The sequence below is a fragment of the Piliocolobus tephrosceles genome, chromosome 14, assembly GCF_002776525.5.
Source record: "Piliocolobus tephrosceles isolate RC106 chromosome 14, ASM277652v3, whole genome shotgun sequence".
Lineage (NCBI taxonomy): Eukaryota > Metazoa > Chordata > Mammalia > Primates > Cercopithecidae > Piliocolobus > Piliocolobus tephrosceles.
Genome location: NC_045447.1, coordinates 107,109,083 through 107,121,412, shown reverse-complemented (window position 1 = coordinate 107,121,412; position 12,330 = coordinate 107,109,083). Strand labels below are relative to the sequence as shown.

General features: G+C 58.5%; 1 protein-coding gene across 1 annotated transcript in view; it reads right to left on the bottom strand.

Annotated features, from left to right (window-relative positions):
* Positions 1–626: 626 nt before the first annotated feature.
* Positions 627–12,330, bottom strand: part of PHF2 (PHD finger protein 2) — a 47,515-nt gene continuing 35,811 nt past the window's right edge. The window contains exons 16-21 of the mRNA XM_023187779.1: positions 11,240–11,403; positions 6,272–6,549; positions 5,119–5,214; positions 4,373–4,482; positions 3,225–3,594; positions 627–2,614 (exon numbers count right to left, since the gene is read on the bottom strand). Of these exons, the coding sequence (XP_023043547.1) occupies positions 2,526–2,614; positions 3,225–3,594; positions 4,373–4,482; positions 5,119–5,214; positions 6,272–6,549; positions 11,240–11,403 (1,107 nt within the window). The 3' untranslated portion in view covers positions 627–2,525. The remainder of the gene's footprint in view (positions 2,615–3,224; positions 3,595–4,372; positions 4,483–5,118; positions 5,215–6,271; positions 6,550–11,239; positions 11,404–12,330) is intronic.

Sequence of the window (12,330 nt, the reverse complement as noted above, 5' to 3'; positions counted from 1 at the left end):
GAGGTTATTCATGTTTCTTCAATAAATGCCAAATGGCCTGTTTATCCGTGGCCCTCAACACTGTCACCAGCGCCCCACGCATGCACCCCCCAACAGACTGACCCGGGTCTCACCCGTGTCCCAGCAGCCCTGCCTGCCACGCACCAGCGACCCCACCCCTGCGCCCAGCACCCTCCCTGGGCTCGCACCATTTGAGTTCCTCTGTCAGGCAAGGGGCTGCTCCTGGTAGTTCGCGGTAATCACATCAGACTTAGGCTGGAACCCGGCAAGGGACTGAATGCTTCCGGGCGTGCATCCGTGCCGGGGTGCACATGTGTGTGCCTGCTGGACCCAGCCAAACCCCATACCCATGAGTCCAAAAGAAGGTTCTAGAGGCTTCCCGAGGACATCCTCAGGGCTGCGACTGGCAAAGCCAGAGTCTCAAAGGCTGCTGCCCCCACTGCAGCCCCCGAGGGGCTCTTCTGTCCACTCCTGCCGGCCAGCTTGGGGTGCTGTGTGTGCCCCTCAAGCGGGGCAACCTGAGGCTTTCCATGAGCGACACAGGTGGCCGGAGCCCCCCACCGCCCTTGCCACCCTCGCTGCCAGGGTGAACAACTACAGTCAAGGCAGAAATGACACAGACATGGTTCTGTACAAAACCTGAAATATTTTTACTTTTTTAAAACTTTGATCTAAGTTGCCTTAGACCTCATGGACTCGATACAAGAGTAATATGAATTGGGAAATAAAACACTTTAATAGCCACGATAAACTTTGTTAGAAATGTACATGTTGCCAAAATAATAATAATAAAATTAAAAATAAAAGAGAGAGAGAACAGCCTGATGTCCAGGTTAGATTATATAAATGTTCAACAAGGGCAGGGTAAAGGAAACTTTAAAAACACCGGTTCTGAATAAGCCTGGGGCCCCGCGAGACTCCCCCTCTCCCAGCCTCGGGCCCTGGGGACTGCGTCCCTCCAAACAGGACAAGTGGGAGTGAATAAGGCCTCCACCAAGCTGCCTCTCCCCGTGGACAAAACATCCAGGTAATGGGTATATAAACAAAGCTCATAAGAAATGTACAAATATAAAAAGCTACAAACATTAATAAATTACAGCATCACAAAACACGGAAACACTTCACAAGGTGCTAGTAAAATAACTGTATCCCCCAATCCCCTCATCATACAAGAAGGAAAACAAAGAGCTGGTATTAAAGTTGAAGATTCATCTTCAAAATGTGTCTGAAATAGATCTTTTGTGTACTATTTGCTTCTGTAAAGACAGAGTGTAAGGCTGCACAGACATCACTTGTTTTTCAGGCAATACCTTAGTTCTTAAAAGAAAAAAATAATAATAATAATAAAAGGAAAGGAGAAGGAAAAAGCATCAGAACCCAACTGTCCATCTGACTCAGCAAAAAACTCGTATAAATGTTAATGAAGAACTCTATAGAAAGAAATTCCTAAAGATACTTTTACTCTTATAAAAAAGAAGTTATTTAAAAAGCTATTTACACGCTACATTCTATGAAAAATATGCTTCAGGAAATACATCTAAAATGAAAATACAGGATTGCCTGAGAAACAAATCCAGCCCCTCCGTGTCAATGGCGGACACACCATCCAGGTGCGACCCATGCAGGCGACACCACACGCTGACACGGGAGAACAGAGCAGTGCCGACCGTAAGTCCTCGGGCCGCCTGGCCGCTGCCCCTGCCCCGCCAGTCCCAGGGCAGGGCTGCCCTGGCTGAGAAGTGCTTCTCCAGAGTGTGGCCGGCAGGGCAAGATGGTCCCTGCCACATGGCTTAGCCTGGGTCTCCCAGACCCCAAGATATGGCTGAGCCCTTGCCCTTTCCTGGGGACCCCACAATGGCTCCCCTGCCTGCTAACACACCAACCCAGCTTTCAGTCTTAGCTGCCCCCGAGAAATGCTCCTGGGCATTCAGGCTGGACACCCACCATCCTGCTGCCACCTGCCAACCAGGGAGCTCGGGGCAGACCCTTCCTCGCCCACCGAGCACTGCCTGGACTTGGCTGAGAATCACTCAGGAAGAGAAGGGGGGACAGAAACATCCCACTTGCTCCTCCTCTTTCTGTGTTCTTTGCCTTTTTTTTAAGCCCCAGGAGGCTGCCAGCCTGTGGCCAGCTCCGACTCTGGGGCTGGTGAGCACTGGCTCACTCTGCCTTCCTCGAAGGACTCATGCTCTCAGCAGAGCTGCAGAGGCCCTGCCATCACACGCACGCTCAGGGGAGCCTGGAGGCTGTCCTTAAAGTGGAACGAACGGTCCTCAAACCTGAGGGCTGCTTTTCTGGGACAGGTCACTCTTAGCAACTTGAGAAAAGACGTCCATTTTCAAATCGAGGGGCCGCACTGGGCTTGCTCTGCCGGCTGAAGGGACAGACGCTCACTGGGGTGATGGCAGCCGGGAAGAGGCAAGGCCCTCCCTGGTGAGGCAGCTCGGCACCCTCCTGGGAGGCAGCTGTTTTCGCGGGGCTCCGGGGGTCCTGAGCGGAGCAGAAGGATCCTGGCTTTCCAAACCTTAAAGGAGCAGTTTCCCGTTCCGATGAATTTTCAGAATTTTCCCAAGCCTCTGCTTGGCGGTCGCCATGCCCTTTTTTGTACGTTTTCCTAGGGGAGTCGGGGAGGGGACACAAAAAAGGAAGGTGAGCTAGATGGCAAGGAGCGTGGCACGCCAGTGCGGGGGAGGGTCCCGCTAACACCAAGGGGCAGCCTGCAGTCCCGCATCTGTAAAATGGGCCTATGAGGCCCCAGCTCTGAGCTCAGCACCCCTCAGGAGTCCGGGATCACTGGCAAAGCCTCCACCTCAGAGGCCATGTCCTCAAGGGGCCCTGGCAGGTAGGATGAGCATGGACTTGGGGATGGCATTACGAGAAGGACGTGAGGATGCCTGGGCACCACCCCCAGGAACAAGGCCAGGAGCCACTGCTAGCACCCCGTGCTGCGTCACTCAGTCTCCACAGCTGGCCAGCCCCACGGCTGGGGTGCAGGGGTGCAGGCAGATCAGGGGCTGAGCACGCCCCCTGAGCAGAAGGATGAAAGCACACATGTCCTGTGCCGTAGGACACGCTCACACGGAGACGCAACTAACTTGGACCGCAGCACGCTGCCACCTGAGGCACAGGAGCCCCTCCCGATGTGCTGCCCTCTACCACATCTGGGACTGCCCATGGGGGCAGGCAGGGCAGCGGGCTGCAGGCTCCCTCCAGCAGGACGGTACCTTTGGCAGCGGTGTTGTTGTTTGGAGACGACGCGGAGGGCCGCCTCTGGGTGAGAAAGACCCCGGGGGCCATGGGCTGGGAGGCGCGGCCCGCCTGGGCCCCGGGGAAGGCGCCAGCGGCCGTGTACTCATGGTCGGCCAGGCTGCTGCTATGAGACTCAGGCGGGGGCTCTGGCGAGCTGCCCTCCTGCGAGGCCTGGCTGCTGGCTGTGCTGGTGGAGGCCGGGGTGGTGGAGGCAGGGGTGGTGGAGGCCGGCGTGGTGGAAGTGGAGGTGGTGCCAGCAGAGATGGAGGTGGAGGTGGAAGGGGAGGTGGTGTTAGGAGTCAGCTTCCTCTTGGCACTCTTTTTTTTCCTGCTTTTCTGCTCCTCCTTTGAACAAAACATGCAGGGCAGATTCAGACGCACGGCCCACTTGGGCCAACAGAGCAGGGAGCTCCCAGCATGGCCTTGCCAGGGGCCCTTAAGCACAGCAGGGCTGGGCAGACCGGAGGCACAGGACGCAAGGGGACAGGGTGCCAGCACCACAGTAGTTGCCTGGCCTCCCCGTCAGTGTGAGTTAACCTAGCAGTTGAGCCTGCAGGAAGGCACTCCTACCCCATCACCCCACGCAGCGGCCATATACATCTCCCAGTTTTGGAAGAATATGACTTTGACCCTAATAACTTCCTTGGGCACCCAGATGACGTCGGGCCTGGTCCGGAGGGTAGGTGAGGCTCTAGGACCCTCCATTTCTGAGCTGGGACGAGCTGAAGGTGGGCGATGAATTTTTAGGAGCATGTAGAGACAGAACGCCTCATTTCCCAACTGAGGACAATTCAAAAATACTCGTGTGATGGGGGAGGGAAAGGGGCGCTCCCTCCACGCTGCTGTTGCACCAGAGAGCAGTCCAGCCTCGGCACGGATGGCGCCGTCCAGCGTCAGGGTCCCAGCCGTCAATTCCTAGCTCCCCCCGACCCCACACGGGGAATTTAGGGCCTGGAGGAATAGGGCGCTCTCTAACCAAATGTCGTCAAGCCTGTGACTGGCCCTGGCTCAGGGGGTCTGTGCATGGCATGGGGTGAAGAAACAGGTGTCTTGGGGAACCTGAGCCCAGGTGGGGTAGCAGGGACCTGGCTGCCATGTGTCCCTCTCCCTCGCCGCTCCTCACCTGCTGGGACAGCTTAGCTGCAGCGGCCGCCAGCCCGGTCTCGATGGAAGCCACCCGTGTCCCCTCACGCACAGGCCTGTCCTGTCTTGGTACTGATGGGCCGACCCTTGCTGTGGAAGAAAAGGGCCAGCCCCCTCAAGTGGTAGGCCGCGGCCTGTCCACCCCTCCTGGTTTGGGGCTACCCTGCCCCCACCACAGCCTTTCCCCCTGGCCAGGTAGGCCTGAGCACCAGGCTTCCTGGCTGCAAAGCCACCTCACAATAGGGCAGGGTCAGCTGCCCCACCCCAGGAGGAAGATACCACGGTGGGGTCTGCATGGGGCAGAGCGCAGGAGGCCCAGCAACATCAGAGAGGCTGGGCAGGCGGGTGAGGGTAACGTGGAAGGAGGACAAGGCCTCACCCCACTGGTGCCCCAGCAGGTGTCCCTCAGCCACCATCAAGGGGGTGCCCCCGGTACAAAGGTGACCCTCACAGAGCTTCCCATTGAGGAAGAAACCAGAGAGGAGCCGGCCAGAGGAGTGAGGGCTTTTGAGTGGGGGCTGTGTAGAGCACATCTGGGCTCCCAGGCCCCCAGAAGCAAAGCAGAAGTGAGGCCCACAGCACTCCTGCAAGTGGCCGACCATCCCCAGTGGGACAGGACAGGTGCAGAGCTGAGCTCACATTCTCAGGGGCTGGAGGGACCACAGACAAAGTCACAGCTTCCACACTGGGTGTCGGGTGGACCCCCCACCCCTGTCCCAGCACTACCTGTTGGGCTGTAGGGAGCATCATCTGAGCCTTTCCTTTTCTTCGACCGGGACTTGAAGATGGGGTTGTCTTCGTCTGACTCCAGTGAGGGGTAAACTACAGGGAGGCAGAGGGAAGGCGGGGCCCGCTGAGTGCAGGATGGGGCCACAGAGGGGGGCGGGGGAGTACAGGTGGCTGCAGACCTTCCTCACCAGCGACCCCAGGGCCTATGCTAAGGCCTGCCACACTGTGTCACTGTCGGCTGTGATGGAAACTGCCCATGGGTGTGAGGACACCCCAGGCATGGGCACAGGTGCCCCAGAGATTATCCAGAGGGGAGGGACTCGCCCAGACAAGAGGGCATCTGCATTTACCTGACCAGCCTCATCTGCCCAGCCTAGCCCCGGTGCCTGCAAGCCCCTCGCCTCTAAGGGCTGCCCTCCGTACATCTGTTCATGGAGCTTGAGATCCCCAGAGGCCCCACCTGGAGGAAGCTGCAGCAGAGACTGAGAGACCAGGGAAGGATGGGGCCCCACAATCAGACTAGGGCATCTCCGCTCCTGCAAGAGGAACACTTTGAGGCTCCAGGAAACGTCGTTTGGTGAAAAGTCTCTGATGCTATGAAAAGGGAAAGCGTCTAACGTCCATGGAGGGTGGGCTCTGACAGCCCCGCCCTGCCCGACAGGTCTTGGTGGAGGGGACCCTGTAGGGCACGCCCTGTGGCTGGTGGGGAGCTGCCCCAACACGGTGACGCGGTGACTCTGTGACCCTCACAAGCCAAGTGCCACCCTGCACTCACTGCAGGTTGTGGTCCTTCAACTTGCAAGGCCTGTTGAAGAACGCCCAGGACCCAAGGCTCAGGAGGAGGCAAGATGGCGCCCGGCACCACACACCCCCCCCCGAGCCCAGAAAACAGGAGTTCACCGTGCTGTCATTCTGTTTGTCAGAGGAGAGTAGGCCCCACCACGAAGCCCACGTCTGTCCACCAGATGTGGGCCAGGGCCAGTCTCGCTCACAGGAGGGTCTCCCAGGACAGCAGTTAGAGGCTGCGGGTTTTGCTGAGCTGAGGCCCGCTGTAACTTGGAGAGCTGCATGTTTATGCTACTGTCTCCGTTCTCAGCCAGGCCTTCTAGAGCTGAGCGTGGGCCCTGCCCCATGCAGGAGTGACACTCACCGTAGTCTGAGTCCTTGAAGCAGGCATCCAGGTGGTCCTGCTCTTCCTCGTAGTCATCCAGGTCCACACTGTTCTTGGCAGCCCTCTTCAGCAGTCGTTTGCCTGCACTCTTGCCACTGCCACCCCCATTCTTCCGGGCACCATGGGCGGCCAGTGAGCTCCCCTTGGCCTGGCCGGCGCCCCACGTGGTCTGCAGGCAGGAGTCGGAGGCCTGCAGGTTGGCCATGGACAGCATTCCCTGAATGGCTTCCTGCGTGCTGGGGGAGGCCGGGGGCTGGCTACGGGCACAGAGAGACAGACACTCAGCCCAGCGCTCTTGGCCTGCAGCCCAGGCACTTAGACAACAGTCTATGGCCTGCAAAAACTCCTGCACAAACTCCTGGCCCAGGTGGCAGGCAGAGGGCACGGAGTAGAGGGTGGCAGTGAGCTGATGACTTCTCCCTTGGAAGAGGCCAGCCACTGCCCCCATCCAGCTCTGTTCATCCACCCATACACCACAGAGAAGGCTGGAAGCCTGGGGAGAGAGCTGGGCATGGAGAGGAGACTTGGGAAGACAGCAGATGGGAAGGAGGGTCCAGACCCTCACATGGTCACACACTGGTCTCTCCCACCTTAAAGCCAGCAGGCCGACTCAGTGACCTCCCTCCTGCACCCCAGCCACTCCGTGTACCCCCTCGGTCCACGCTGTGCCTCTCTCCCACTGCAGAACTAGCGCTGAGGACTCCTTACCCCATTCTGTAGAGAACCCTCCCACATGTCACCCTGAGATGGGGCAGTGCAGCCCACTGCCTCCCATGGCACATGTTCTCCCCAGTGACCTGCAACTCCTCTCCACACCCATACGCGCACCCGCACCTGCATCTACACCTCTACCTACCCTCACACCTGCACCTGCATCTACACCTGTGCCTACACCTACACCAGTACATGCATCCACACCTGTACCTACACCTATACCCACACCTGCATCTACACCTGTACCTACCCCCACTACACCTACATCCACACCTGTGCCTATCTCCACCCCCACACCTGCATCTCACCTGTACCTACCCCCACACCCGCACCCACATGTCCCCCTCCACCACCCCCCTCCCTACCACCCCTACCCTGCACCCCCACCTGCACCTCCCCCCAGCCTGCACCCCCACCCGCATCTACACCTGCACCTACCTCCACCCTGCACCCACCTGCACACAGACCTGCAGCTGCATCTACACCTGAACAGGCATAGCTGCACCTCAGCTCAGCCCAAGTTCACCCGCCTCTGGCAGACTCCAGACTCCCAGACTTTCCCTTTGCCCTGCCCCAAACCCCGCTGCCCTCAGCTTCGGGTGGCCCCTCCCACAGTGCCCCGCCTGTCTCTCCTTCGCATCCTCATCCTCTGCCCCATGCCTGTGCACACACCTCCTCCTGTCTACACTGGCTCCCCACCTTCCAGAAGCTTCTGAGACACCCGGTCTGCGATCAGCCTGTCCAGGTTCATAGAGTGGTGAGATGGGGTGACCACTGTCACCCCACAGAACCAGGGGCATGGTGCTGCTGGACAGCAAAGATCCCCAGGGCCAAGTCCTGGGCTCCTTGGGGACCTCCCTGCCAGGCCCTCTCATGTGATCCAGCCCTGGCCTCTTCATGGGGCCTTGCCCCACCCCAGCCCACAACTCCCTGCAGCCAGGACTCTCGCCTGTCGGTGCACCAGAACCACCTGGGCAGCTTTACACATGTCGAGGCCCAGGCCCCACCCAGAAACTCTGAAACAGGGGCCTGCCCTGGGCTCCAGATGCTGTGTGTAGCCAGGACAGGTGCCCCAGACTTCCCCACCACTGACGTAGTCCAGCCCAGCAGGTACACCCTGCAACATCCCTTTCTAGTCCTCACCCCTGCCCACTTCCCTGTGGCCCAAACCTGGCACCCAGCCCACCCCACCTTACAGGGGAGGCCCAGCCACACCTGTCACTGCATCTAGCCACTCCTGGGCCCATATTTGAGGCACACGGGGTGCCTACCATCCTCTCCCTCTGCTCCCTGGACCTGCCCCTCCAGGACTCCTGCATCAGCATCACTGTCTCTAGCGCTGCCCATGCCCTCTCCACCACTTCCCAGAAGCACTGGAGGCACTTTCAGTAAAGCCATTCAAATGAGAGGGGCTGGCAAGCCTGTGGCTGTGAGCACACCCAGGGACTGTATGGGGGCTTGTATACCCGGAACTCCTTGCCAGAGATAGCACACATGTGAGACAGGAAAGAAGAAGCCAACGCAGTGGCAGGTGGGCCACTCAGCTCCGCATGCCCGTGCCCACCTCTGTTACCAGACACAGAGACTGAGGCACCCGGGGCAGTGGCCCCACAGGACAAGTCCCAGTTCAGAAGCAAGAGGGCTCCCCCAGACTGAGGCTCTGCTGCAGCGGGACAGGGAGAGGAAGCTGCCACGGGGAGCCCAGACAGAGGGAGTCCTAGGGCTGGTGAGGCAACGTGGACAAAAGCTGCCCATGCTGGACAGCGCTGAGGCCCGAACTCACTGCTCTGGGAGGGTCCAGCAGACTCAGGGGGATGCCCAGTGCCGGGGGAGACGCCCTTGCTGCAGCCTTCACCAACGCCACCTCCCAGGCCCCGTCTGAGACACACTGGGCTGTGCTGCATTTCGGGTTTCACAGGAACTGAACAGGACTAAGGTTTGAAAGGCACAACAATGCGGAAATCAAGTATGGTCAGCCTCGAGCGCTCCTCAGAAGGCACTGCCGGGAGCCGCCCCCACAGTGCCAGGACCACACTGCCCCTGCCACACAAGCTGAAGTGCTGAAGGCCTGCCTAAGAGAGCGCGGTCACTCCTGCCCTCACTGGTATCTCCGCAGGAACAGGCTCTCCCAGCCCCAGCTCAGGAGCCAGCCAGAGCACGCAGCTTGCCCTGTAGCCTCTGGCAGGCCCTGCCCCGACACCTCAACTGGCCTGCAAGGCCTAGACAGAGTGGAGGGTGGGGGCCTGCACCCAGCCACAGGGGAACGGGGGGTGGCCAGGGACACCCACTATGAGGGTGCATGCCATGCCATCTGGGCAACCCAAGAGGGTGAGGGCTGCATGCCCGGGTCCCGCAGGGTTGCTGGTGAATCAATGAGTAACGTCTAACTAGTCAGCATGGAAAATAATACTTTTAATCCACCAATTATCATACTCAAATCCTCTCCTTTTCCCCCAGCAGTAAACACTGAGCAAACCATCCACGATAAATTAACATATTTTCCTCCATTTTCTTCAGCAGTTTTTTCCAAGCAGCCGATACTTAAAACAGAGCAAATGGACCATCAAAAACTGACCTACGCTCCAAATGGGAGACTTTGGGAGAGGAACTGCCTGCAGCGGGCTGAGGGGGGCTGGTGGCCTCAGTGGCCCCTGGCAGGCACACGTGCACATGCACACCACCCCTAGGCGCGGGCTAGTCGTGCGGGGCGGGGAAGCTCTGGGTCTTTTGTGGTCAGTGTGTCCACGGAGGGGCTGCCCCACTCCCCGGCTCAGATTCACAGCCAGGAGCCCAGGACACAGCGCCTCCTCACAGACTCCAGCACAAAACCCTCCCCACCGCTGTCCCCATCTCCATGACCCCTGCAAGCCCCAGGTGCCCATGACAAAGCACCTGGTGGCCCCCGGGCTCTTGGCCCTGTCTGCCCTCATCTTGGGTGGCATCAGACACCCCCCAACCCCCATAGCCCCCAGGCCTCTCCATGGACCTCGGGAGGGGCCTAGAGTGTTTAGGGGCCACCCCTAAGGCCAGTCACTGAGGTGTCGGCTACTGCATACTTCTTCCCAGAAGACAGGCATCCCCCAGCAAGCTGTGTGGAGCACCACAGCCTCCGATAGGGAGGAGGAGCTCACAGCTAAGCTTCACCCCCAGCCACAAGCACATCTCTGCAGCAAGAGGCTTAACATGGACAGGAACCACCTAGTGCCAAGCAGGAAATCTGTCCCCTAAGGCGCTATGGAAGCCTCCCGTCATGCTTCACTCCCATTAAAAAGGCATCTTACAGCTGGCTTTCTGATCAATATTACATGAACATAATATTGCATGTAAAACAGTATATGAAATAAAATATGGCCAATTGATTTAGCAAAAGCTCTCTTCAATCAAGTCCTTAATCCACCTTGACCAAGCCCCCAATCTGTCTAAAAGCAGGCCTGCCCTGCGGCCTCCACCCGCCCAGTGAACAAGCTTGAGGCTGTGTGGAGCAGTTAGCAGGACGGCCCTAGGTTGCCCATCGATTCTGGAAATCACAGAGTCTCAGGCAGATCCTGGGAACCGAGCGGGACCCAAGCACGGCGTCCATCTTCCTCAGTCCAAGTCATTGCTGGACCAGGGACCAGCCACACACACCCAGATATCACTGCCCAGCACTAGTCAACCCCCCAGGACCCCCAAGTTCAGGTGCTGCAATCAGGCAGATGGAGATTCTGGGCCTCCCTCTGCGGCTTCCTAGCAGTGTGGCCATGTCCAAGTATAAGCCCTCAGAGCCTCGGTTTCCCCATCTGTGCAATGGGAATCTGCAGCTGTCACGAGGACCGGGAGGGCTGTGCTCCCCCGTGGCAGCTGCAGCCCCCTGCATGGGCTCAGGGGCACCATGGAGGGGGTCACAGCTCTGCCCCCTGGGTTACCTGTCTGTAGTACATGTGGAAATACCCGTAAGATTTCCACGTGAAAAAAACAAGTCTCGGCACATAAAATTGAAAACCTGTGGTTCTGAGAGAATTTACCCAAAAAATTAAAAAGAAAAATAAGCCCTTAATTGAAAGCAAAGCCCTAGTGGGACCAACCAGTCCAGCATCTGTACCCTGAGGTCTGCCCTTCTGCCCAGGCCCAGGGGCGGCTCAGCACTGGCTCCAGCTGTGTGTCTAACTCACAGGCTCCCACCATCGTGGCCGAGGGCCAGCCCTGGGCCTGCCTGGTCCCCGCTCTTGGGTGCTGCCGGGTGGTGGGGCCCACCTGCTGGGGTTGTACTCCAGGGCGCCGACCTCCTCACTGGCCTGCAGCAGGTCCAAGATGCCGGCCGCTGAGCTCCCGCTTTCCTTCTTGACTCTGGCATTGCGGCCGGGCTTGGTGTCTGTATCGATGTGCAGCGAACCCTCATCCGAGGAGTCATCACTCTGCTGCGAGAGACAGGGCTTCGGGCAGAGGAGGGTCTGGCCACCGGAGTGGCCTGGGAGTTGGGAGGGGGATACTTTTTCCCTTCAGGGACTAAACTAGGTTTTTTAACGTTTTTATTTATTTATTATTTATTTTGAGATGGCGTCTTGCTCTGTCGTCCAGGCTGGAGTGCAGTGGTGCGATCTCGGCTCACTGCAAGCTCCCCCTCCCAGGTTCACACCATTCTCCTGCCTCAGCCTCCTGAGTAGCTGGGACTACAGGCGCCCGCCACCTCGCCCGGCTAGTTTTTTGTATTTTTAGTAGAGACGGGGTTTCACTGTGTTAGCCAGGATGGTCTCGATCTCCTGACCTCGTGATCTGCCTGCCTTGGCTTCCCAAAGTGCTGGGATAACAGGCGTGAGCTACCGCACCCAGCCAGTTTTTTAATGTTTTTAAAGAGCCACTGCCCTTCTAATGAACACTGGCTGGGGTCAGACAGAGGCCCCTGGAGCTGACAGGGCTGGATGGCCGACACACAGACACACGGGTCAGACGCGGGTGCCAGAGCTCTCTCAGAACCACAAAGGACCAAACTGTCTTCACACTGTGCACTATACTCAGAGGAGCTCTGGTTCAAAGGAACCCTTAAATGAGACAGCCCCAGTGTGTAACACATGTAAAGAGATGCTGCTATGGTTGGAAGAAGAGGCGGGGGCAGGGCCTGCAGCCCCAGAGGGACCTCAGGCTGGAGGAAAGCAGTTAATACACTAGATCCTGATAACCTCCCCCGGCAGGGGGCCCAGTGGGGACACACCCCGCGCAAGCCCAGGCAGAGATGACCACTGTGTCTTAGAGTTGGACGTGACCTCAGAACATGAAAGAGTGGGGTGAGGGTAAGGGGCCCGTTCGCCATCTCATGCAGAAACACCCTCAGAGACCACCCTGGAGTT